The 27,966-nt window shown below is 41.8% G+C and overlaps 1 protein-coding gene across 1 annotated transcript in view; it reads right to left on the bottom strand.

Moving 5' to 3' along the window:
- PER3 (period circadian regulator 3) overlaps window positions 1-27,966 on the bottom strand; it is a 59,131-nt gene that overhangs the window by 15,933 nt on the left and 15,232 nt on the right. The window contains 15 exon segments of the mRNA XM_040471510.1: window positions 324-667; window positions 670-814; window positions 817-989; window positions 1,401-1,646; window positions 6,862-7,077; window positions 7,221-7,280; window positions 7,283-7,362; window positions 7,823-7,955; window positions 18,852-19,101; window positions 19,352-19,504; window positions 19,593-19,706; window positions 20,484-20,589; window positions 24,850-25,006; window positions 25,508-25,614; window positions 27,420-27,489. Of these exon segments, the coding sequence (XP_040327444.1) occupies window positions 324-667; window positions 670-814; window positions 817-989; window positions 1,401-1,646; window positions 6,862-7,077; window positions 7,221-7,280; window positions 7,283-7,362; window positions 7,823-7,955; window positions 18,852-19,101; window positions 19,352-19,504; window positions 19,593-19,706; window positions 20,484-20,589; window positions 24,850-25,006; window positions 25,508-25,614; window positions 27,420-27,489 (2,354 nt within the window).

Raw genomic sequence — 27,966 nt, 5'->3', positions numbered from 1 at the left:
CTGTCTCTCAAAAATAAACGGATGTTAAAAAAAAAAAAATTTAAAGGCGGGGAGCCCGGTTCACATAGGAAATATGAAAGACAGCACTTTGGGAAATACTACCAAGTATCTAAGGAACCAGGACTCAGCAGGCTCTTTAGTTCTTGCCTGTTACATGGAGTCAGGGGGATACAGTGCAAATCATAGCGCACAGTCTCAGCCACAGCTATGATGCTGATTACCTGCTCGGCCTTCAGTGTCGGCCCCGGTGCGAGTGCCTTAATTTTAATAAGAGGACGCACATTTATGTTCTCACTCACATGCTAGAAGTTAGTGTCACTTACATCCTCGGCTTCTGGGCAAATACCCCTTCTCATCTGATCTGAAGATTCGCGGGATCTGAGCGTGTCTTCCTGCAGTAAGTTGAGCCACAGTGGTGAGCTGCTCCTCGAGGTAGTGAGTGCGTGCTCTTCACACGGCGTCTCCCATTTCCCCTCAGCTCGCCTTCGGCTGAGGACCGACCACGGGGGTTCCAGCCTGGCAGCCACTGCTGATGCTGAGGGTGGAATTTCGGAAGAGTCTGGTGCTCCCAAGAACGGATATGGGGGGAAGGATGGTGACAAAAGGGGACAGACAGGGGGTTCGTGCAGGAAAATGGTCATCAAAGTATCTAAGTAGAGAGGAGGGGGGCAGGAAAAGACTGCAAGCAGTTGGGCAAACGTGGCTCAGACAGACATTCGAACGGAGCCACTGCTGCCACGTGGCCTCCTCCCCCACGGGGCAGGGCCGGGACGGGGGAAGGAGCCGGGAACGACAGGCCGGAGGCCCACGGAGAGGAGGCGGGGGAGGGGCCCCAGGGCTGTGTGTCCTGGACGTCCCCTCGTCCCCTCGCAAGCGGGGACAGAAGGCGTCCTTAGTGCCACTGCTGCCCGGCAGCTGTGGCAGCTTCTTCCCCTTGTGCTTCCCCTTCTTGCCGCCGGCCGCGCTGCTCTGCTTGGAAGCGGAGCCTCCTGAAAGGATGAAGGGGGGGGCATATTATGGAAACTAGAACCAAAAAAGAGAAGAACGCCATTCATTCACAGGTAATGGTAAGCAGATGAAGAAGACACGACACCTGCCAACAGGAACCGCGTCCACTACCACGGCTACTAAAAAGAGGAGCAAGAGCCCAGATAAAAGCTGCTGCTAGAAAATAAACTTACTTCAGAATCTCTCAATCACCTTCTTATCAAATCAGCTTCTCAGACCCAGCATCTAAGAAATCGTTATCCCAGATAACAAACTGTCGGCAGGAATTTAGTTCGGCATCTCTCCCATCTGTTTCTTAAAAACAACCCTCCAATTCTTCACTTCCTCTCTCCCAGTACTCACACATATTTATGGAATTGATAAACGAGGCACGGTTTTTAAAACGTAACTACCTTGAACGTACAAATGTTTAGCTTTGCTTCTGCTTTCTTGCGGAAGACAGGCTCTGTAGGGCGATGACAGGATCTTTTCTCGGAATTTATCAACATAATTCTGTTCCTCGTTCTGTGTGTGGGCTGACAGCATGGCTTTTGTCAGCCCTACATGTTGAAATTCTTCTGAGGTCCGCGGACCTGGGTGTGAGCACGGGGTCCAGGGCTCACACGCTGGGACAGCATCCTCTGCCAGAGTCGCTTCTGCTGAGGTGGAAGGGGACAGATTTAATTTTAATTGCTATCAATCATTTGCATTTATTTTATTTTCACTAATCTAATTGCTTTTCACTAAATTTTTACAACCATTACTACAATAGCTGGAATATAAGAAACTTCATCAACCTAGCAAATAAGTTGTTTTATTTTTTCCTACCTTTCTTTAAACTCTTTGTACACTCGCATATACGTTTTGCAGATTTGTAACACTCAATGTGCATATACACATTTATTAATATCTTCTTATTGTAAGTATTTTATCTTCTTAAATTCTTCAAATATGTTTTATCTTTGAGTTAATTTTAAAAATCTGTAGTATAGTCATGTGGTTCAAAAATCAAGAAGCATTAAACAGGCAGTTAGTAAATGCTCCCCATTCCTGTCTACTATGTATCTAGTTCTCATTTATTTCCCCCATAGAAACTCCATTTATTTCCTTCTATAACAGTCCAGATTCTTTATGCACCTATAAATAAGCATGAATACAGATTCATATTCCCCACCCCGATTTTTACTCAAAAGGCATATAATATGTACACTCTCTACAGTTTTTTTCACTTAACAACATCTCCTCCCCACTTTTTTTTTTTTTTGAGAGAGAGAGAATGTGTACACACAGGGGAAAGGCAGAGGCAGAGGGAGAGAAAGAATCCCAAGCAGGCTCCGTGCCTAGCACAGAGCCCGATGCACGGCTTGAAATCATGACCGTGAGATCATGGCCTGAGCTGAAATCAAGAGTCGGACACTTAACTGACTGAGCCACCCAGGTGCCCCAGGAGCATCCCTTTTACCAGCACAAAGACAGCCATTGTACATTGTCTACATATCACAGTCTTCCATTTTATGTGTGTACCACAACTTATAGTAAACACCTGTAGACAGACTTGGAGTTGTCTTTTTAGATTTAAAATTGATAGTACTGGGGCACCTGGCTGGCTCAGGCAGAGGAGCATGTGACTCTTGATGTTGGAGTTATGAGTATGAGCCCCATGAGCACTGGAAGAGGTAACCACATGGGTAAATAGTTGGAGAGATAACCAGTACCTACACGTGAGCAACAGCAGCGTGGGGTGGGATTTATAACATATGTGGAAGTAAGACATATGCCAACAGACAAAGGCCAGAAGGGGGAAGCAGAAGTACACTATTCTTGGATTTTTATGCTATACCTGAAGTGATACAGTATTTCCAGACGGTAGACAGTGAACCATTGAACATGTATACCCTAAGTCCCTAAGCAGCCATGAAAGTAAAGCTCACTCTGAACATAAACATACCTGGGTTAAAAGCAAAAAGGCAGAAAAGATAGAACATGCTAATACTGATTTAAAAAAATGCTAGAGTGAATATATTAATATGAGACAGAGTGTATTTTAGAGTCAAGACTATACAAGGGATAAAGAAGGTCATTTCACAATGAAAAAAGGGCCAATTCAGAAGAAGGCTAAACATTTATGCACAAAATAAAAAGTTCTTTCAAAACACGTGAAGCAAAAACCAGTTTTACCACAAGGAGAAATGGACAAATGCATAATTACGGTCAGAGATTTCAGGACTCCTCGCGAAGCAGAACAAATACTGAGAGGACTAGTTAGGACAGACAAGACCTGAACAACAGTATCAACCAACCTGACCTGGTTTCCACTGAGAAAATATTCAACCAACAGCAGCAGAATAAACCTTCTTTCCCAGTGCACAAAGAACAGCCATCAAGGTAGAACACATCACAGACCATAAAACAAGGCTCAACAAATACAGAAGAATTCGAGTTCGTATTTTCTTGGACCACAAGGGGATTAAATTAGAAATCAGTAACAGAAAGAACTGTGGAAAGCCCCCAAATACGTGGTACTGAAGTAATATATGATAGCAAATATAGATACATGATGACATAAGTGATTTCAAAGGAGATGGTTAGGGGATAGTAGTCGGTATTTGAACACAATGAAAATGACACAATACAGCCAAATGTGTGTAACGCAGCTAGAGGTAAAAAAGAAAATTTGTATTAAAATCCATTAGGAGGGGCACCTGGGTGGCTCAGTTGGTTAAGCATCCGACTCTTGGTTTTGGCTCAGGTCATGGTCTCACGATTCATGAGTTCGGGCTCCAACATCAGGTTCTGCTCTGATAGTGTGGAGCCTACTTGGGATTCTCTCTCTCTCTCCCTCTCTCTCTGCCCCTCCCCTCCTCGTTCTCTTTCTCAAGATAAATAAACTTAAAAAAAACTGTTTTTAATCCATTAGGAAACAAATATGTCCAAAATCAATTCAGCTTCCACGCTGAGAGACTGCAAAGAGAAGAGCAAGATAAAACAAAAGTGGAAGAAAGGAAACAGTAAAAATCAGAGGAGAAATCAGTGACATAGAAAATATGAAAACAATGAACCAAGCCAGTGCAACTGTAAGCTGGTGCTTTGAGAAGGCCAATCTAATCGATCAACTCCAGCCAGACTGATCAGAGAAAAAGGAGAAGACATGAAGGTGACAACCTCCGAAATGACAGATGGAACATCATTAGAGATCTTACTGGTGTCAAAAGAAGAATAAGAGAACATTATGCACATGTTTATTCCAATAAATTTGACAATGTAGACAAAACAGACCAAGTCTTTGAAAGGCAGGCAATAACAAAGTTCACTCAACAAGTAGAAAACCTGAACAGCCCTGAATCTGTAGTTAAAAACTTGGCCAAGAAAACTCTAACCCCAGATGGCTTCACTGATTTCTAACTGAATTAGCTCTCGCCAGAGAGCATAGTATGTACAACGTTATTTTAACTTTGAGACGTAGTACAGCTCAACATATTTTATACCTCAATGAATGCATGGCGTAGGCTTGAAAAGAACTCGTATTGAGCACTGGGTGCTATGTTCTCTGAATGTAAATGACAGCATTGCTCAGATCATCTACTGCTTTACTCATTTTTTTTAACTAGATGTTTTATTAACTGCACGGAAGCAGTGTTACATTCTTCAATGGTTATGGAAAGTCTATTTTTTTCTAACTCTTTCCATTTTTACTTCCTACCTTGGAAACTCTGCTATTAGCGAATATACATAATGTATTATGATTGTTGTGTCTCCCTGGTGAACTGCTCACCACTATGAACCATCTCTAGGAAGACTCTGTCTTGAAGTCTAGTTTATCACCACTGGCACACCAGTCCTCCTGTGCTCATCATCTGCGTTGTGCCTCTTTTCTCATTCATTTATCCTCAATCCCTTGGTGGATTATATTTAAACTGTACTTTCCAGCCAGTATATAGCTGGGTCTTGATTTTTTTTTTTTAATCTGTTCTGACAATTTCTGCCTTTTAAGTGGAGGGGATACAGTTAGATTTAGAGCTATTATGATGGGTTTGACATGTTCCCTCTGGTGATGGTGGTTGTTGCTCTATTCCTCCTTTTCTGCCCTTCTTTTGGATCATTTGTGTGTTTCTTAAAATTACATTGTAACTTATCTCCTGGCTTTATTTCACAGGCCATCTTGACCCTGTTATGGATTAAAAAATATGTTAACGGCAATGGTTTCTGGAGACTGCTTATTAATGTCTGATTCCCTTCTCTGCCACTCATTTGCTACATAACTTTGCCCAAGTCACTTAACTCCTTTGTGCCTTAACTGCTGTGTATACGAAATGGAGGCCATAGCTTGCAGGGAAATGCATTTGGAGTCATGGTCCTCAGACCCGATCGTTTAATTAGAGTCAGGGTGTAAACTGCACGAATCAGGCTTTTCAGAGAGCAAAAGACATACAGATACTTTACAGAGACCGTGCTTCTGTTTCTTCTCCTTGGAAGAAAGATGTGGTCCCACAGATGCTGAGATTGGTTTAAGATCAGAACAATTATCAATAAATTCCCTTCAGTGAGAGCTTACAGGCTTTACTATCAATCTTTCAAAATGGTAATACACACCAGATTATAAAAAGTATAGTGGCATGACCACAAAATCTTTCCCCATTGGATGAGACCCCACCTTGTATGGGCTGAGTCACCGGCAGCTATTATGTCCACACTGGAATCGAAAGTATTAAGAAAAGGTATACTAAAAAATTGTGCAGCTGCTCTTTCCCGGGGGACTGGCTCAGCTCCAATAAAACTCTATTTTCAGTTCATTAGAAACATAATCTAAGCTCCAACGGTTGTGTCTCTGGTCTCTTCCCACCGACCCCCAGCCCGCCTGTCAATACCGTACTCTCCGTCTCCAAGGGTCAGTGTCAAGATTAGAGGAGTTAATTCCTATGAAAGACTAAGGACAGATGGCTGCACACCGTAAGAGTTCAACACGTTTCCTGATGGGCCACTGAAGACCAGCAACAAGAAGTCAGATAACCGAAAAACCTGATTTAACACCTCTGTCACCACTACTTCATCCACCAAATTGTTGTAAGGACAAAGTCAAAGGGTAGGAGACAGTAAAAAGGAACAAAAAGTAGACATCGGAAGAATTTACCAAGTCATTATGTTGTTAAAAGGAAGAGATATTTTTTTCCTTTGTTTTCTTAAAAACCCTTTTTAACACCCCACAGGCCCTCAGGGGTTTCCCACCTGCCCCGCCCCCCACTGAGAACGTGGGGCACACTCATATGCACACATGCACACCTCGCCCGATGGCCGCTGGGTAGCCCCCTTCCAACGTCCACAAGAACTGTGGCATGGCGTGGCATCCAGCCTGGGGGGTGGGCAGTGGAGTCTGAAGGAGAAGGGACGGGCATCCCCAACTCCTCACAGGCGCCCAAAAGGAAGAGAGTTTTGAACACACTCTCCTCATTGTTATCAGGCCAATATAAAAATCTGGATGTGTATACGGTCCATCTGGTCACGGCCAATGTCAGTCTGACAAGGACACCTTCTCTCAAGGGCAACAACAAAGTGACCTAAGGCAGCCTCATAAACAACCTCATTAGTGATAGTTAACACTTGCTGAGGACTTACTACTATGTCACTGGGTTCTGTTAGTTCTAAGTGCCTTCCACGTGTCAGCTGATGTGATCAACAAATGACAATGATTTAGAAATACGGTCCAAACTATGTAACCGATACAAAGGTGGTATTTCCAAAACTACGGACTGATTTAAAGAAAGGACGACATAATTATAATCCAGAAGTCATTCTTAAGTAACTGATATTAATGATGTGTTTTCTCACGACCCCGAATTTCATAGGAGTGTTCTTTAGAGCAGGAGGGAAACGTGGCACCTGACTCTGGCGGGGGGGCGTGGACAACGGTGCTGCCGTAGCTACACTGGCTCGTGCCAGAGCCCAGGCTCAGCGCCGCCGGGGACAGGCTCCGGGGGGCGCGTCCTGCAGCGTCTGCAGACCGCCTGGCAGTAGACATCTTCAAGTGAGCTGTGGCTGGGGTCTGAGGCGCAGCTGGGGGCATGAGAGAAACCGACAGTGAAAAGAAAAATCCTCAAAGGAAATTTATGTTAAAGACCAAGTTTGCAGGTGTTTATAACTGGCCATTAAGGTGCAATAGGAAACCAGGATTGTTGGTGATTCACGAAATAAGTAGAGACCAAACCTTGAAGGAAAACCAGAAAGGGATGGCTCTGTACCCATCCTCTGGCTGGCCAGGAGGGCACTCGCGTTACCGTGCAAGGTCTGGGCATCATTTGCTTGTGGTCCTGTCTGTCTTCCGAGGATGAAGAGGACGCGCTCTTCCTTTTCAAAGCCGGAATGTCGCAGCTCCTCAGGTATCTGCAACAACATAACTAGGTCACGTGTGCCTCCCTGGCCCCTAATTTTGCCACTTCCCACATTTCTGCTCTTCTCACGGCACTTTTGCGTGGGTGTGCCCTACACTCTCCTTTGATGAGGTCTTCCCTGACTCTCCCAGCCTGAATCACTGGAGTGTCACATCTCTTTTACTGTGGCCTGGAATTGATCTCCAAACCTTGGCTCGTTTAATTTTTATCATCAAGGTCTTGTCTTCTCAACTGTGCCATGGCTCCCTCAAAGAAGGGACCAATCTTCCTGTTTGGCATCCCTTGAAATGTTCAATTTATTATAAACTGTAGGTAGGTACTCCATAAATACTTACTGACTTATAGTGAACAATCAAGACAATAGATATTAAGGATGATGGAAGGTGTGTGCTTACAGAGACAATGTATGCTTTTGGAAAAACTGGCATGTTCTCAAAACTTGTGTCTCACACCTGATAACACTGTCAATGCAGTTTATTTGCTGATAAGATGGGCTATGCTGGTCTTTTCTCCAATCTTCACTAGACTCCACATGCATGCTATCGTCTTTCAACATCTGGAAGGCAGAAGAGACCTTCTGCTCATCTGAAACGGAAAGGATGTGTAACTAAAAATATTATATACCTATGAACTACCCCACAAAATTAGATCAGGTCCTTTAGCATGTGTACATTCAGTAGAACATTCTGTAGCTATTAAAAACAAGGTCAGATCTAAAAAAAAAAAAAAATGCACTGATACAGAAAGGCATCCACACAAAATGATCACATTTGTCTTTTGTTTTTTACAAAAAAGGGGTGAAACAAATGTTTCAGCAAAGACTATCGAGGAATAAGACTATTAGATAAAAGGCTGATGGAGACTCTACAATACTGAGCTGACACTACCTGCTGACTGGTTGATCCTGGCCTCACCGGGACGGGGGCAACCAGACACAACGTGAAGTGTAAGGGGCTGCCAGGCAGATGCTGTGTCCAACAGAACTTCCTGCAATGACAGAACTGTTCCTCATCTGTACTGTCCAATATGGTAGCCACTAACACCTCATGCGACAATTAAGCACTTGAAATGCGGCCACAGCAACTGAGGAACTAAATTTTAAGTTTTATTTATTTGTAAAGAATTTGAATTTAGATTGCCAATGTGGCTAGTAGCTGCCGTACTGGATAGCAGAGGTACACAGGGAAGACACACGGCCTCAGGCTGGAGCACTGAAGAACTTCAACCTTGTGTAGAGAGCAATGAGCTAATAATGGAGATGGAGAAGAGCATGGAGACAGGTAAGAGAGAGCCCGCCAAATATGGCGTCACAGAGACCCAGAAGGTAAACTGGTTCAAGGAACGAGTAACTATGTTCAGTACTGCTGAGGGGCTGGGTTAGCCACGGTTGTTGTTGTTATTAATGAAGGTCATTTGAGCTGCGTTGGAAGAGACCACTCAATTTCTAGAGGGAATTAACTGAAAGATGACTCGTTAACTTTCATTTATGAACCTTTATACTTTTAATTCTTTAATAATTTTAAACTCGAAGAGGGCTACAAAAAAAGTAGAGTTCCCAAATACCCTCTACCCAGCACCCACTAATGTAACATCTTGCAGAACTGTAACAGGATGAACAAAACTAAGGAATTCACAGTGGCACACTGCCAATCAACCACAGCCTATTTGGATTTCACCTGCTGTGCCATGAACAGTCATTTTCTGCTCCAGGATCCAACCTGAGATTCACAGTGATATCAAGTGTCAATGTCTCAGTCTCTCCTGATCTGCCCCTTGATGTGAGTTTCCCTGATGTTCTCTATGATGAGGCTGAGGTTATGCATCTTGGGGAGGGTTCCTGCAGAGGTGCTGTGCCCTTCCCCGTGCCCCACACCACAGGGGTACATGACCTTGACATATTTTGTTGTGGGTGTTGTCAGCCTTCATCACTGGTTAAGCTGCTGTCTGCCAGAGTTCTCCCTGGAAAAGTCCTTGAATGGACTTACTGCCACCAAACTGCACATTTAAAAATGGTTAAGGAGCACCTGGGTGGCTCAGCTGGTTAAGCTTCCAACTCTTGATTTTGGCTCAGGTCATGATCTCACGGTTCATGAGTTTGAGCCCCACATCGGGCTCTGTGCTGATGGCGCAGAGCCTGCTTGGGATTCTCTCTCTCTCCATCGCTGCCCCTTACCTGCTCTCTCTTTCTCTCTCCCCCTCAAATAACTTAAAAAATAAATAAAAATGTTAAAAAAAATTTTTTAACATTTTTATTTATTTTTGAGAGACAGAGGGAGCCCGTGAGCAGGAGAGGGGCAGAGAGAGAGGGAGACACAGAATCCAATGCAGGCTCCAAGCTCTAAGCTGTCAGCACAGAGCCCGATGCGGGGCTCGAACCCACGAACTGTGAGATCACAACCTGAGCTGAAGTCGGATGCTTAACCGACTGAGCCACCCAGGACCCCGCCCAAAAATTTTAAAATGGTGAAAAAATATATACATACATGTGTATATGTGTATACATGTACATACATATATATATACCACAATTTAAAAATATTTCAATTAATTTCAGCTTTCACTGGAGGATATTCCCCACAGCAGTTATTACTGTGAATGTTTTTTCCCCTTTCAGATTTATTGAGATATAGCTGACATACAGCAATGTGTAAGTTTAAGGGGTACAGCATAATGACCACTGATAGCAATTTCCTATTTCTACAAGGACTTCCTTGTAAATCCTTTCAATGGGGAAAACCAGTAAATATAATGCATGTATGCTAACCCTTGTCTATCCATCTGTCCATGCATCCATTAAATACAAAGGCACGAGTTCATGCTGACACCTTCAACTCCAACCCAGCACCAAGAGTCAATTCTAACATTCCCTCTTTGCTGATCTGTAAGTTCCCTCTCTCATAGTGAGGAATCTATTGTTATCTATAACATACACACCTGTTTGTTCAACCTACCCTACGTCTAAATTACCTTTGGAATTGCTAAGCCATACTCGGATAAGAAACAAGTTTATCAACTTGATTACAGTGCTCATGTCCATTTGCATTTTGTATTTAGTCCTTGGGTATCCAGTTAACACACTGATTTCCAAAGTTACTTAGCTCCTTTCTTCCTTACACCCTCAGTATTTTAATGCCATTTATTTGTGATGCAGTTAGATTCATTTGTCACAGGCTTCCTATCACTTTGGGTTTCCTCTACATTCTGGGTGGGATGAGGTATGCAGATCCATGACTTTTAGCAAATGCACACAAAGTTGTGTTTCTACCACCAGAGTAACAAACAGAATGTTTCCATCACTCAGAAATTTCCCTTCAGCTGTCCCTTTGTGGTCAATGCAGAAAGAATGCTTTTCTAGAATGGAATTGTAGAATATGTAACCTTTTGATTTTGACTTCTTCCACTTGGTAAAATGCATTTTAAATCCATATATGTTGCTGTAGGAATCAAGTCCCTTCCCTTTTACTGCTGAGTAATACTCCATTGTGTGGATGGACCGGTTTAACCATTTACCTAAACGGTGAATGACATCTTATGTTGTTTCCAATTTTTGATGAGCGTGAATGAAGTGTGATAAACACATAGACAAGTTTACGTGTGAACTCGAGTTTTTCTTTTGTTTGAGTAAATAAGAATGGAATTGCTGGGTCATATAGCAAAAGAGAGAATGTTTAGTTTGTAAGAAACTGCCAAACTTCTCAAAAGTGCTGTACAATTTGACATTACCTTCAGCACTGAGAGCTCCAGTGCTCACAGTTCTTGCCACAACTCGGTATAGTCAGTACTTTGTCTTTTACTTTTTAGCCATTCTAATTGGTGTGTGATGGTATCTCATGTGGTTTTCATTTCCTTATGACTGAGATTGAGCATGGTTTCCTATGCTATTTGCCATCTGGGTGTACTTCACTGCGGAAGTGTCAGATCTCTTGACCACTAAAAAAAAAGTTTATTTATTTATTTTGAGAGAGAGTGAGAGTGTGCGTGCCATGTGCACAGGTGAAGGACAGAGAGAGAGAGGGAGAGAGAATCCCAAGCAGGCTCTGTGCCATCAGTGCAGAGCCCAACACAGGGTTCAATCTCACGAACCATGAGATCATGACCTGAGCCGATCAAGAGTCAGAGGCTCAACCAGCTGAGCCACCCAGGCACCCACTGACCATTTTCTGATTGGATTGTTTTTTTATGTGTTGTGGATAGGAATTTTTTTATTGTACCTATAATTTGCAAATAGATTGTCTTTTCATTGTCTTACTAATGTCCTTCAAGGAGAAGTTTTTAATTTTGATACAGCCTGTCTCATCCATTTTTTCTTTCATGGGTCATGCTTTTGATATTGTATCTAAAACCTCTTTGCCAAACCCAAGATCACAAAGATTTTCTCCTAAGATTTCTTCTAGAAGTTTATAGTTTTAAGTTTCACATTTAGGTCTATAATCAAGTTTGAATTAGCTTTTGTATAGCATGTGAGCTATGTGTTGAGGTTCAGTTTTTTAATACATGTGGATGTCTAATCATTCAGTACCATCTGTTGGAAAGACTATCCTTTGTCCACTGACTTGACCTTGCACCTCTGTCAAAAACTGCATTTGTGTAAGTCTGTTTTGTCTCTAATCTGTCCCACTGATCTTTTCACCAATATCACACTGTCTTAATTAGTAAGTTTTTTTTTTAATTTTTTTTAACATTTATTCATTTTTGAGACAGAGAGAGACAGAGCATGAATGGGGGAAGGTCAGAGAGAGAGGGAGACACAGAATCTGAAACAGGCTCCAGGCTCTGAGCTCTCAGCACAGAGCCCGATGCGGGGCTCGAACTCACAGACCGCGAGATCATGACCTGAGCCGAAGTCGGACGCCCAACCGACTGAGCCACCCAGGCACCCCTTAATTAGTAAGTTTTGAAATCACGTAGAGTAAGTCCTCCAACATTGCTTTTCTTTTTCAAAATTGTTTCGGCTATTTTAGTTTATTTTTTCATATAAGTTTGGGGATCCTCTTGATGATATCTATAAAAAAAAATCCTGCTGAGAGTTTAATTGGAATTACATTGAATGTACAGACCAACCTGGAGAGAACTGACATCTTAACAATATTGAGTATTCTAAATCATGAATTTGATATATCTTTTCATTCACCTAGTACTTTTAAGTTTTTCTTTCATCAATGTTTTACAGTTTTCTGTACATGGATTATTTCATATCTTCCGTTAGATTTTGTATTTAAGTATTTCAGTTTTGCATAGTTTTTAAAAATTTGTTTCCAATTGTTCCTTGTTAGTACACAGAAATTTAACTGATCTTCCACATGGACTGTGTATCTTGTAACCTTGCTAAAATCGGTAGTTTTTTTTTTTTTTTTTTTTTTGGTAGATCCTTTAGAATTTTTCTATGTAGATAGTCATGTCATCTGTGAATGGAAAGTGTTTTATTTCCTCCTTTCCAATCTGTATGTCTTTTATTTCTTTCTCTTGCCTACTACATTGGACAGGACTTCCAGTCTAATATTAAGACATGGTAAGTGGATACCCTTGGCTTGGTCTCTAGGTTAGGGTAAAAGCATTCTCTTCCCATCAAGCATAACATTAGCTGTAGGTGTTTGTAGATGCCTTTTTGTCAGGTTAATGAAATTCTTTTTCTATTTCTCATTTTTGAATATTTACCATATGTAGATGTTGAATTTTGTCACATGCTTTTTCTCCATTTACTAAAATAATCTGATGGTTTGTCTTTTTTATTAACATGAAGAATTAAAGTGCTTGACTTTCACATATTGAACCAACCTTGCATTCCTAGAATAAGTCATATTTGATTGTGATGTATTTGCCTTTTTTATACTTTGCTGAGTTTGATTTGATGATTTTGCAAATATGTTAATGAGGGATCCCGGTCTATAATCTTCTTTTCTTGAATTGTCTTTATCTTGTTTCAGTATTATGGTACTAATGGGATCATAAAATGAGTTTGGGAGTTTCCTTCCCAAACTTCCTTCTTCTATTTTTTTTTCTGTCTTCAATTTTCTGACAAAAAGATTATGTAGAGACTGGAATAATTACTTCCTTGAATGTTTGACAGAACTCTCCAGTGAAAGCATCTGGGCCTAGTTTTCTTTTTGTAAGGTTTTCAATTTCAAATTCAGTACCTGTAGTAGACAGAAGTCTATTCTAGTTACCTATTACTTTTACACTGAGTTCTTTTTTTTTTTTTTTTTAATGTTTATTTATTTTTGAGAGAGAGCCAGAGAGCATGAGTCAGGGAGGGAGGAGAGAGACACACACAGAATCCAAAGCAGGCTCCAGGCTCTGAGCTGTCTGCACAGAGCAGATGCAGAGCTCAAACCCATGAACTGTGAGATCATGACTTGAGCTGAAGTCGAATGCTTAACCAACTGAGCCACCCAGGTGCCCCATTTTCACTGAGTTCTGATAGCTTGTTTCTTTCAAATAACAGACCAAAGTTGGGGGGATAGAGTTGTTTGTAGTCACTTTAACATCCGTGTGATCTTTCATTCCCAATATTGGCCATTTCTGTCTTTTCTGATTAAGTATGGCCAAAAGATTAATTTTATTTTTATCAGCTTTTGATTTCATTTTCTCTTATTTCTATTTTCAATTCCATCGACACCTGGTTTTAAAGATTTCCTTCTTTCTGCCTACCTTGGATTTAATTTGCTCTTCTTGCTCTCGTTTCTTAGGAGAAAGCTTAGATTACTGGTGGAGACCTTTTTTCTTTTTCTTATACAATCAATGCTATATCAATTTCCCTTTAAGCGCTGCTTTAGCTTCATTCCACAATTTTTTTTGTTGTCTTTTCAATTCATTCCTTTCAAAATGATTTTACTTCCCTTTAAGACCTTGACCTGTAGGTTACTCAGATATGTGTTCTCTAATTTTCAAACATTTGGGAATTTTCTAGACAAACCTTTCAGTTACTGATTTCTAGTTTAATCAAGTCAGAGAATATACATAATATGATTTATATATTTTTTAAATTGTTAAGGTTTGTATTATGGCCTAGAATAAGGTCTATCTTGATGAATGGTCCATGTGCCCTTCAGAAAAATAAGTATGTTGTTGTTGGTTGGAATGTTCCATACATGTTCAAGCCAATCTTCTTGATGGTGTTGTTCAGATCTTCTATACTTTTGCTAAATTTCTGTCCACTTGTTTTATCAATTAGAGAGAGGTTTGTTACAGTCTCTACCACTGAGGATTTGTTTATTTCTCAAAGTTTTTATCAGTTTTTGCTTCGTGTATTTTGAAGCTCTGATGTTAGGTGCATAACCTTTTAGGACTGTTACACGCTCTCAGAGAATCAACCACTTTGTTGTGATGCAATATCCCTCTGAAACCCTCCCTGATAAAGTTCATGATCCTAAAGTCTACATTAGTTGATATTAATACAGCTTTCCGGCTTTCTTTTTATTCCTGTTAGCATGTGAATCTTTTGTAACCTTTTGCTCATAACCTATATTTTTATTTGCAAAATGAGTTCTTGTAGATACTACGCAGATGCTTCTCGTTTTTTCACCCACTGACAATGTCAGTCTTCTAGCTGGTATATTGAGACCATTCACATTTCATGTGATTATGGATATAGTTGAATTAAAGTGTACCACTTTGCTAGCTGTTTTCCACTTGTTCCATCTGGGTTTTTGTTTCTTTTCTGCCTCATTTTGCTTTAAATGTTTTAAGTTCCACTTTATCTTGTCAAATGACATTTATTACTTCTTTAGAAACTAGTTCTGATAGCTGTTCTAAATTTCATAACATACATCTTTTAGAAATCAGTTTCTACCTCCAAATAATATATTGCTTCTGATGTAAGGCCTCCACAGCAGCACATTTCCAGTGCCTCCCCCAATCCTTTGCAGTATTTTAACATAGACCACAAAAGCAGAAGAGTATTTTTGCGTTAGTTGGTTACCTTCCAGGGCAATTAAAAATATGTAAAAAATAAAACTTCATTAACTCCATTTCCAGTGCTTGTCATTTCTTTGTGTAGATCCAAGTTTTATGTCCGGTACCATATTCCTTCCCCCTTTAGAAATTCCCATAGCGTTTCTTATAGACTAGATCTGCTGGCAATACACTCCCCGCCTAGTTTTTAAGAAATCTTTCAATTTCCTTCATTTCTGAAAGATACTTTCCACCACGTAGGGAATTCTGCACTAACAATTTTTTTGTCTTAAGACATTTTGTTTTCTAGTGTCCCCAGCATCTAAAAAAAATGCCTATTGTAATTCTTATCCTTGTTTTTCTGTACGTAGTCTATGTTCCTCTAGCTACCTTCAAGATATCCTCTTTGCTTTTGTTTCTGGCAATTGGAATATGATATTTCCAAGTACATGGTGTATTTTTTTCCCAAGTATGTGGTGTTTTTATCTTGTGATTGGTTTTTATTTGGTTATTTTTTGTATCTATGCTACTTGGTGTTCTTCTTATCTGTGGAAAATTCTTGGTCGTTATTTCCAGTATTTCTTCTGGGATTCCATTACTCTTATGTTAGATCATTTGATAGTGCCTCAAGGTTCTTAGAGGCTCTATTCTACATGTTTCTTTCTCTTTGTGTTTCAGTTGACATAACCTGTACGTATCGATCTTCAAGTTTATGGATTCCTCTTTTGGGTGTGTTGAGTGCCCATCCAAGACATATTTACAACTCTAGTATTTCTTTTTGATCCTTTATTTTATGTCCCATCTCTATGCTATGATACCCATGTGGTTTTGCATGCTGCTCACTGTCCCATAGATTTTAATGTATTAAATTCCCTGTCGGGTAGTTCCAACATCTGTGTCATATCCGTCTCTTGTTCAGATGGCTGCTTTATCTCTTGGGAGTTTTTTTCCTTGCCTTTTCATATGTTGAAAACTGAGTATCTTGTGTAGGACAGTGGAGACTAGCATGCCTTTCCTTCTGCTGGGTCTGTGTTCGAGTTAACCTAATTTGTTGGCCAGGCCTAAGGTCTGCCGTTGCTATGGGTCCATTCAACGTCGTTATAGCTTTCCAATTCCTCTAGTGACATTTTGTACTTACGTGGTGGCTGGTGCGCAAGAGAGCTTTGGGTTTTTTCCTATATCTGCTCCACTTGCAGCCTGTGGTCTTCCCCTGGTACTATGCCTTGGAGGCCTGTCTCTTGCGAGTTACCAGTTCCGTCAGCTAGTGCATCAGTATCCAGGGCTGGATCTCACTTCTCCCTGCAAGCACGTTTCTCACTTAGATTTTAGGCCTGTTGGTTGCCACGTAGCCTCAGTACTCTGACATGTTCAAGAAAGCTCATGAATTTGCTGCCATATGGCTTTTTTCCTTCTCAGTTTGGAATGATGCTCTTTCCATCTCTCCCTGAGCAGAAACCAAAGCACGCTCACCCTGAATGAGTTCAGTTCATCGATCAAGATCTCTCCCTCAAGCACGACCACCCCAGAACCGGAACATTTTCCCCAATTTCTCCAGCTGCTTCTAGCAACTGGCATCAGTATATAAAGCTGATGAAAGGGCTTTATATCTTTGCTAGTCCTTGGCTTTCCATATTAACGTTTGAAAATTTCCCATCTTCCTCTATTTCAAAGCCTAATCTGCCCTCATAAGAAAAGTAAAAATATAAACTTAAAACCTTATCTTCTTGTTGGCTCTGGCACCCTGTACATAAGCTATGTACACAATGACTACTTACTATTTTCCTTTTGATTGGACTTATTTCTACTCAATTTCTAATATTTAAATTATAAGATTATCTTGAAGCTGCATACTTGTTTCTTTTCAGTAAGTTGTAATAAAGATTTTTTTACTAGCTCTTTAAACTTGTAGGTCTTGAGATGTTAATAAAATCAAGATGCCCAAGTAACATTAGTTCTCCGAAGCTCTATCAAATGGCAGATCTTCCCTCTCACCCAAAAGACACATCCTATGTGTGTTAGAGTCAAATACAGCATATAGCTAAGTAGTAGGATAATGTCAGTTTCTAGAATAGCATCATAAATGCACAGAATTAGCTACAATTTGAATACAGCCTTTAAACCATGATAGTGATGGCACTTCCAGGCCAATGGTGGGTGATACAAAACTGAACAAAGCAGAAGGTAAGAAAGGATTTCCACTCTGACAAGAAATATAGAGGTCAGGACAAAAAACTGTGGCCCTAACATGAGGTCCTAGGCCTAAGCAGCAGTGAGCAGCACAAAGTGGACCACTTTCTTTAAATAAAGAAAAAATGTACAAATTTTAGCCGTCAAATCTCCCTAAAGAAGTCCCAATGCTAGGACATGGGATAATAACATACAGCAAGTCAGATACTTAAGGTAGGAAATCTGATGGTTTCAAGGGACAAAAAAAGTTGTTTCTGTCTCGTGCCCTTACAGCTACAGCAAAAGAAACAAGCAGAGTGCTAAACCTCCTACCAAGGCAACAAGAAAAACCCACGGACTGGGCATGCTGTATTGGGAGGGCAGCCTCAGGGCTCCCTGTGATACCACCTGAAAGAGCAGTGGTTGGATGTTTTTGTTGTGTAAATCATGGCAAGTACTGAAGGATATAGCTATGATTATTTTTTATTCTTATTGACTTTAGAGAAGAAATTTCACCCCTACTGTGTAAATACCCACATCTGACAAGGATAGAGACCATTAATAATATTCTGGTGACCAAACCTATGACGACTTCCAAAGTTATATTAACATTCAGGAAGACAAGTGAAGGGAAAGCTAACTAAACTAAAAAAGTTAATAAAACTTGGTCTCTACGTTATATCACAGATCCTTCCTCTGCTATGTAATGCCAGTAGGTTAACTTTTCTAAACAATGTCAATCATCATGATTGATCCAATTCCTTAGGAACATTCCTTACCTCATAAACATGTATTTAAAAAAAAAAATCCCCAATTTTACATTCAGTTGAGGTCATAAATATTCTTCATTTGTTCTAAATGACAGAATTATTATGTTAATGTACTTTCTAAAATCTGAAACATACTCTAAAATTAACTCTTTTGGGGCATCAGGGTGGCTCAGTCTGTTAAGGTGGGACTTCGGCTAAGGTCATGATCTCACAGTTCGTGAGTTGGAGCCCTGCTTCCGGCTCTGTGCTGACAGCTCAGATCCCAAAGCTTGCTTCCCAGATTCTTGGTCTCCCTTTCTCTGCCCCTCCCCCACTTGCGCTGTTTCTCTCTCCCCCCCCCCCAAAAAAAAAAAATTAAAAAAAATTTAATTAACTTTTTTGATTTATAGATACCTTATTCGGAAGAATCTATGAATCTGCTGGTGTTACCAAAAACATTAATTCTTTAGTGGAAATACACGGAAATACACTCTAATACCATTTAGCTTCCCGAGCAGTATTTGCTGCTCCCATTATCATTATTGCTCTTGTCACCCGGGCAAGGAAAGGTGAAAGGTGACAGCACCGGCCTGTGGCTTTCTGCTCACACGCCCACGTCACCCCAGGAGAGGGCAGAGCAGTGGGAGGAGGTCTGGGCGCTGCTCCGCTGACTCACCGCCAAGCCGTCCTGTGCACACCGCCGTCACTTGCTTATCTGGTGACTTGGCCATTGACTCAATGTAAAGCTGCTGACCGAGATTCTTAATTTTGTTTAGACTGGCGGAGACCTGCTGCAAAGTCAGCTGAGGGAAAAGAATGAGAGAAGGTGCTTCAGAAATTATAAACATGTACATTAAAAGATACATGAACAAAACACACGTAACTTCCGGTTCTCTGAGGACATGGCGGCTGAGAACACAGTGACCACGTTAACTCACTTTCCTCCCCGGGCCTCGGCACGGCCAGTACAAATGAGGCTTTACACACGTCTATTCGCAAGATGGTAATCTTTAGAAATCGTACAATAAACCCAAATATCACCTAACAAAGCTGGTATTTTCTTTTAACAGCCATTGTTTCAAACCAAAATGGGGTAAGCTGGGCGTCTGCGATCGAGTAAGGTCCAGAATCTGTAACAGGAAGTCACAGGCGCTGAGGTGCAGGAGCGGGGCACACGCGCTCCGAGGACGCAGAGGGTGGAGGGCGCGCCTGCGCAGACGCGACGTGGCGCATGTACCGGCTCCCGGTGCGCTTGCGCGGCGCGGGGTCCGCCCGCCTCACCAGACGACGCGCCCCCGACGCGCTGCTCCTGCGAGGTGCTGCCGCCCGGGATCCCACAGCTGTTGGAGGCGCTCTTGTGAACCGGCTAATTGGAAAAGGGGGCCGGGTGTCAGCGTTATGGGGTGCGGGCCGCCAGGGGACAGGCACAGCGGCTGGCACCCGAGAGTGTGTCTGAGATCACCGAACGCGAAGGTGAACGCTTCCGAAATCCTACGTGCGGTGTGTGAAGCTCCATGCTTCCGGCCCGAGGCTGACAAAAAAGACATTCCTCTCAAGTTCGGTAACTCTCAAGGGCAAAGTCTAGTTTTCTAGCCCGGTGGACATTTCTAGAACAAGTCTTTAGAAAGCCACATGGTTATAAGAGAGGTCACAAAATAGGACAGTCAACTCTAGTAGTTCTTTATGCTGAGTTTGGAACAGACAGAACAAATTAAATACCATACTTTTTTCCACGAACTTACTTCACGAACCCTAGAGACTTTACAAAAGACGCTTATGGGGCGCACGGTTTTCTGTGTGACATCAGTCAACGCTTCACAAGCTTATTAGTTGGGTCTCCAGTAGAAATCATTTTTGGCATCTGCTTTCAAGAAGTAGTTTTTGCCACGTTTGTTTTGGAGTAACCAGAGATGCTGAGACCTGCCATCCCTCTGCCCCCATCCTTTACAATTAGAATTATTGTTTAAAAAAATACGGCAGATCCCAGAAGTTGAGCACATGGCTAGTGTTGGAAATACAAGAAGGATGTTCTCATTTAGAAATAGCTTCCTTGTCTTACCTGCCTACTATGACTCGATTTGCTTAGAATGGGATCTTAAAAGAATGTTCTGTGCGTTTCAGTCAGGAACAAGATTAATAAAACTGAATTTAAAAAACAACCAGGAAAACAAAAACTCCCGGAACACAGACGGTAAAGATTTTTCTCTCCTTGCGGTGTACCTTTGTGAAGTGACTTCACTATGAGCAAACGTTAAAATAAAACACGACTATGGAAATTTTGTGTTTGCTTTTTAAAATCTCACTTTACCTGTAAGAGAAGTTTGTGAATTTGTTCTTGCAATTCTGTTACATCTTTGTCATTATGGTTCGTCTTTTTTATTTGGGTCGCGAAAACATCCTCATTCAGTGGACTCCTACAAGGTGCCAAGTGAAAGATGGAGTCAAGCAATTCAAAATGAATTTACAATAAAGTCTAAGGTGATTTTTTTTTAATTTTTAAAATTAAGAAAAATTTTTTAATGTTTTCAGGGGCAGAGAGAGAGGGAGACAGAATGGAAGCAGGCTCCAGGCTCCGAGCTGTCAGCACAGAGCCCGATGTGGGGCTCAAACCCACGAACCGTGAGATCATGACCTGAGCAGAAGCTGGATACTCAACCAACTAAGCTACCCAGGCACCCCATGTCTAAGGCGACCTTTAAACAGAATGTTCAAATAATAAATCTATACTTACACAAAGCAACTCTCTGACTTCAAACAGAAAATATAAAGCTAAAATTCCATTTATGGAGGCAGAGAAAATACTAAGAAACAAATGAGACATTAAGAGGCTTCTCTGGCTTGTCTAGAGCTCTAATCTTTCTTTCCACAATTGTGTCAGCACTGAATTTGTAGAAACCTAAAATCAGTGACGAGTAACCTCTCTACCTACCAAAGTATCTTCACCAGCTACTGGTTTCAAAATTCAACATTAACTGAATAACCTATGCTAGGAATTTTAAGACCCTAGGTCTGCCAGACAACATTTAATGTTTAACGTACCCAAGCACTTCAGTTATGTTATAAAGGTGGTTCTGCTACCCACCTATTGGTGAAAACGTGGCTGTCATGGTACCCTTAGTCTTGTTTATACTAGAGCCTTTTAAAACTACTACCTGAACACAGCCAGGGGCAGAAATGCCAGCAGAAATCATCGCGAAGAAGGGAAGGAACTGACTTCTATGCAGGAACTGACTTCTATGTATCTTTTATAACACACAGCAAGAATAACATTTTCTAAGCCCTTCCGACGCGCCAGCATCGGTGCTCAGCATCTGGCACCGTTCCAGATGCTCTAGCAAGTATTACGTCCTTCACCAGAGTTGAAAACTTGCCCGAGGTCACCTGGCTGGTGAAGTCTAAGCAGGTGTTCACAAAGGGACCAGAGCCTGGGCTCCAGAGTGCACGTTTGCTACGGTGGCGTATTGCCTCTTGGTACCTGAGTAACTAAGGTACCACTGATACGATCTACTGAGTCAGGCAAGTATCCCCTGAGTCCTCCAGACCCCACAAAGCAGGAATCATCATGATGCCAGACAGGTCTGGACCCTTGCTGAGTCACCTGACGCAGAAGCAGTAGTCAGGGTTCCAGTCGGCATGCCTGACTCCAAAGTCAACGCGTTCCTTTTTCCATTCTGCCATAGCCACTGTTTCTCGCAACTTAAACACACAGCCCAATTCCCTAAAAACTGAGACGCTGTCCCAAAGACAGAAGTAATTATCCACAAACCACAGGATGTTGGCAGCGTCAGTCAGGAAGAGCTCTGCCTCCGGAGACCACCTCCCTCTTTGTCCAGACCTCACCCCCCCCCCGCCCCGACAACATCGACTCCCTCGGTGCACAGACCGTGGATGGTGCCAACCAATGCCTATCCGCACAGCATCGCGCATGTGGTACGTAAATGGCAAACTGTACTGGAACGCACAGCCTGGCGCACTGTATGCGACACTCCATTGGTCTGTTGCCTGTGCCTCCCACTGCCACACGAGCACTGTGGGGTGAGGCTCTCTGGCCAATTTTGTTCACCTCTCCAGTGCCTCCAACAGTGCCTGGCACGTACAAGCAGGAATACGTCAGTGAAGGGGCAGGCTGGTTGAATAAAGTACATCTGATTTGTGATCAATGCATGCGTCCACTGTAAGCTTGAATACCTTCCAAAAATGTTTGGGTTTTATTTTTCAAGTGAAATTCCAAAATGGAAATAGGGCAGACTGCTTTGTATTATGAGATTTACGTATTCCTGTTGGTGAAACTTTCTACAAAGGGAAGTTGTATGTTCAATCACTAATCATGTAACTCAAGACGATTAATGTGGAGGCTGCAGAGACAGGGCCTTTGTGGGGCAGCGGCAAATGCCGGGCAGCACCAGGGATGGAAGGAAGGCACACGAGGAGTCAGGGAGAAAACCTGGTTCTCGTCTGCATTTGCAACTTCCTCCCCTCAGTGACCTCTGCCAGGGTTACTCTTTCGCCAAACACGGATTTTAAGTGTAGAATGAGAGGAAACAGCACATAACCTGCCTGCCCACAGACAGTTAGGGTCCCTGCTAACTATCCACTTCCTGCTTCAACTGCCACACTCTCCAAAGCTCTGCTCACAGGTGACCGTGCCACCTCCATATCCTGGCTCTCCTGCTACGCTAGGGGCCCTGTGATGGTAGAGGGGACGTCTGTCTGGTTTACCATCTCGTTCTCAGGGTCTAGCATGATGTCTGACACAGCCAGGGATCCCTAAGCACTTGTTAAAATCATTTTATAAACACTATGGACAATTAGCTTACAATTATATTACAAGATTAATACTTATTAGACTCTGAATACTTCCCTTACATAATTCTGAAAACTGAGATGCAGACACAGGTATAATTTTTTTTTTTTAATCTGCAGATGTGGGGAGCACTTGGGTATCAGTTAATAATAAAAAAACTGAAAGGACACTTGGGGCATCTGGGACGTGGCTCTGGCACTGACAGGGAGGGTACGCAGACCAGTAGACAGACAGATGTCTCATGAAAGCAATCATACCTGCCCTGGGGTTTCTCACAGTCATACTAAGCAACCACCTGCTTATTTTCATTTCCCCACAGGTTTTCCTACTGGAAAAAAAAATGTCCTTTCTGACCAACGTGAATAACACTTACTGGGCAGTCATATTTCTTATCCTAATTATTACACTAGCTCCCTAGCACAAATTTGGTCTCATGAGTTAGGATGGCATGGAGCCCACTTCTCTGCTTAGGGTTCCAGATCTGCTCCGCTGAGGGCCGAACCCAGACGTACACCGACGCAGGAGGACCTTGGGACCTCTTCCTGCCATGGCTAGGTGCCCTCTATTACAGTATGAAGACATGCCAAAGTAAGTCTTACCGGCAGACCTACTGCTCCCAGTTTTGTGCTCATGTGCACAAAGCTGTACAACAAAACACAGAAGACAGAATTAATTTCTCAATCTCAGCAGGATCCTGAAGAGTTAAGTATAATTTCCGTGCTTCAAAAACAAAGACTTCACGGTCTTTGTGAAGAGCCTACGGCCCAGCTGAGAAACTTGCAGGTCAGTTTTAAATTTTAAGCCAAAAAGTCAAGGGGCTCGGAGTATTTTAGGGGACAGGAATGGCGGGCCAGGTTGTTTCAGGTCTATTTCACAAGGTCCTGTCACACGGACGAGCGGCAGCCATCAAAGAGGCTTGAGTCAGCCGTGCTGGGCAGGAAAATAAAAACTAAAAAGCATCGAATTTTTTAAAAAATAAAGATTTGAGGGGCGCCAGGGTGGCTCAGTGGGTTTAGCGTCTGACTCTTGATTTAGGCTCAAGTCATGATCTCGCGGTTCGTGAGTTCAAGCCCCACATCAGGCTCTGTGCTGACAGTGCAGAGCCTGCTTGGGATCCTCTGTCTCCCCCTCTCTCTCTGCCCCTCCCACACACACACTCTCTCTCTTAAAATAAATAAACTTAAAAAAAAAAAGATTTGATAAAATGGACACAAATAAGTGGAATTTGACAGCAGAAGCCGATACAAAAAGTTTTTACACACTCAGTAAAGAGAACTTTAAAATTCAGAAGAGAAAAAAAAAAAAAAACCCTTATCTCCCCATTACCTTACACATAGCCAAAATCTGTATTTTAATGTATTACCTTTCTTCTTCTTTTTCCTGTTTTACAATGTTTGTGTGTCTTTTGAACATGTTATGACCATAGGGCATCAGCAATTTTGTATGCTGCTTTTTAAGTCTAATCTATTATCAATTTCTCATGTTATATAATCTTTGCAAAAATTTGTATTGACCAATAATACAACATGTCAAATATTCCAGAACTTTCTTAATGATGGGCATATAAGCTGCTCTAAGTCTGTCATTATGATTGAACAATGGTGCAAAAGATGTCTTTTCTTTGTAAAGCTTTTCTGTATTTAGGCATGTTCCCTTAGACTGTTCCCATAAGGGAATCATGAGGTCAAAGTGGTAGAAATCTTTTAAGGCTCTTGACACGTACTGCCACACTGTATTCCAAAAGCACTTTAAAAACATTCTGTGCTTTATTCGGTTTATGTGTCAATTGATTCAAAGGGTGTCAGTGGATGGAAGAATATTATTTGGTAAAAAAAAGTCCTTCTATAAACACCAACACTGATGGACTTACGTTCAAACTTTATGCCGACCGATGATGAAAGAAACCTTCTGGCTCCACGGGTTCATGAAGCTGGACCAGCTGGAGTCCAATATGACGTAATCTCCATTTTGGGTACGGAATCGAATGGGTGAGTGTTCAAAGGGAGGGTGGCCTGCATACTTCAAGACTAAATAAGAGAATACGACGAGATTAGAATTTATTTAACGCAGGTATTTATTGCAAATGGCTGTTCCCAGGCATTTAGTGAGGTTTTCGGAATGTCCAAATAGAGAAGAAACTGTTTTGGCAGCTTCAACACACTGCTTACCTGTTGAAGGGTGAGCTGTAGTGATTAGACCTTAAGAGGAGCTCTAACATGAAATGAAATGGAGAGTCGGAGCAGATGAGCGGTTGCTCCTGTAAAGAAGCAGGCCCTTGGGGCGCCTGGGTGGCGCAGTCGGTTAAGCGTCCGACTTCGGCCAGGTCACGATCTCGCGGTCCGTGAGTTCGAGCCCCGCGTCAGGCTCTGGGCTGAGGGCTCAGAGCCTGGAGCCTGTTTCCGATTCTGTGTCTCCCTCTCTCTCTGCCCCTCCCCCGTTCATGCTCTGTCTCTCTCTGTCCCAAAATAAAAATAAACGTTGAAAAAAAAAAATTAAAAAAAAAAAAAAAAAAAGAAGCAGGCCCTTACCTTTTTGGTGTATGGCAACCATGAGAGAACGGTCTTCGGGGTGCACGTACGCCAAGATGGATGTCCCTAGCAGATCCTGAGGTAGGTAACCCGGCAGAGACACCGCTCTGGGGACACACACAGCACGGGCAGCATGTTACACACAGCAAGCAATTTTCATACTTTATACACTTTTAAAAATACTTTTTTACTTAATTCTAAATACGAAAGAAAAAACAGGTACGCGGAAGATGTCATTACCGCATTTATAAGAGCAAACCACCCTAGTGCCCACGCTGGGGAAATGGTTACACAATCTAAGAAATGCTGGTCATCAGACAGAGTGCATCAAAATCACCCGCGGAACTTGCTACAAGACGATTCACAGGCTCACCACAGGCTAAGTCAGGGCTGCTGGAGTAAGACCAGGAATCCGCATTTTTAGCAAGTTCCTCGGGGGTCTCTGATGCCCCCCTCCTTAAAAAAAGTTTACAAAGATCACACCATAATGCAGAAAAATGTTTATGATGTCAAATGAATGGGGGGGCTACAAATTTACACGGCATGGTTAAGACTGTACATAAGCAATGTCGCCTAGAAGGTGATGACAGACAGACAACCGGCACGCAGAAACGTGGGCGGGATGCAGGTTCATGGGAAAGCTGTGAATTCAAAGTCTTCAGGATGACTTAGGAAGACCCGACCCCATAAATGTTTTCTGTGTGTACAAATGCACAAATACTTTCTCATGCAATAAATGTAAACCGTTAAATATCTCCAGCTAAATGTTCTTACTTTCTACAGATGACATTATACGGAGTATTTCGCTGTTATTGTTTAGTTTCAGGCTGTCTACTATTAAATAAGCCTATTTTCAGATGTTAAGATTTTTTAAAAATCAAAACGAATAACTATCATAACCGTGCCAGCTTTTCTGACTCTTTTGCTCTACGCTTACGTGTGCCGTGGTGCACTGATCCCCAGATTTTCACATTTCGTGAATAAGTAAAATTTAAAAATAAATGTGGGGGAAAACAGAGGGTACTCATCAGGGGATAACAATGTTTCTTTTTCCAAATCAATTTATTTAAAAAACAATAATAAGGAACAACTACTATCTACTATCACTCTTCTTTAAGACTCTTTTAATACCAAAAAAGTAGAAAGGACGTAAGTTCAAAATAAGTAATAATGTTTTAAATTAAATAAACTTACCTTTACCAAAAAAAAACAAAACAAAACAAAACCTGTTCTTATTTTTCCTTTGCTTCCCCCCTCACTTCAGACTAATAAACATTTCATCAAAGCCTGGTTGGGGAAGCCCTTGTCTGGTGGAAATCACTTTGGCACAGGAAGTAGGAGGCCAGAGTTTTGGTCTCATTTCAAACACATCACATACTATGTGGCCAGGTTCATTGTCCTCTTGTGTGAAATAGAACGATAATTAAGTCCTGACTTACCTAAAGCAGACTATTGTGAAATCAAACATAAATCTGAAATCAAATTTAAATCTGAGAAGTAGAATATGCAAACTACTTATATTAAAAATAAACTGCAAACTAACAGAAATCAAATGGGCAAATGGATAGATGTCTGTTACATAATGTAGAAGTATGTAAACATAATGTAAATGTTCTCACATTTTTCTCTACTTTCAGAAACAAATGTCTTTCAGGCCTAAAGAAGTACTTACCTTTCTTTTTTCTTTTTTTTTTTTTTCAACGTTTATTTATTTTTGGGACAGAGAGAGACAGAGCATGAACGGGCGAGGGGCAGAGAGAGGGAGACACAGAATCGGAAACAGGCTCCAGGCTCTGAGCCATCAGCCCAGAGCCTGACGCGGGGCTCGAACTCACGGACCGCGAGATCGTGACCTGGCTGAAGTCGGACGCTTAACCGACTGCGCCACCCAGGCGCCCCATGAAGTACTTACCTTTCAAGAAAAACACACCCTGGGGTGTGTGTTGTGGTAAAAATTATTTTATCCATCGGGATTCGAGGAGCTATGAAAAACAGAAAGACTCACCTAAAGGCAAATATCTAATTAGTCATTTACTTAACTAACCACTTACATTAAAAAGGAAACAATATCTCTATATGAAATGATAGAAATGTCACTTAGGGCGCCTGGCTTTTAAGTAGCCAAAGCTATAGTTAAATTATAATATTCATTAACTCCATTTTAATTAAGTCAAAATGCAATGCCTAATAAAGTTAATTTAATTTTCTTTCTTTCTTTTTTTAAGGCTTCCCACCCAGTGCAGAGCCCAATGCAGGGCTCAAACTCACGACCCTGAGATCAAAACCTGAGCTGAGATCAAGAATCAGAAGCTTAACTGACTGAGCCACTCAGGTGCCCCTAAAGTTAATTTAACTTTTTATTTTTTTTAATGTTTATTCATTTTTGAGAGACAGAGCATGAGTGGGGGAGGGGCAGAGAGAGAGGGAGACACAGAATCCGAAGCAGGCTCCAGGCTCTG

Source organism: Herpailurus yagouaroundi, unplaced genomic scaffold (genome assembly GCF_014898765.1).
Source record: "Herpailurus yagouaroundi ecotype Mexico unplaced genomic scaffold, PumYag 77, whole genome shotgun sequence".
Lineage (NCBI taxonomy): Eukaryota > Metazoa > Chordata > Mammalia > Carnivora > Felidae > Herpailurus > Herpailurus yagouaroundi.
The sequence above is the reverse complement of the archived record's forward strand: the minus strand, read 5'-3'. Positions and strand labels throughout refer to the sequence as shown.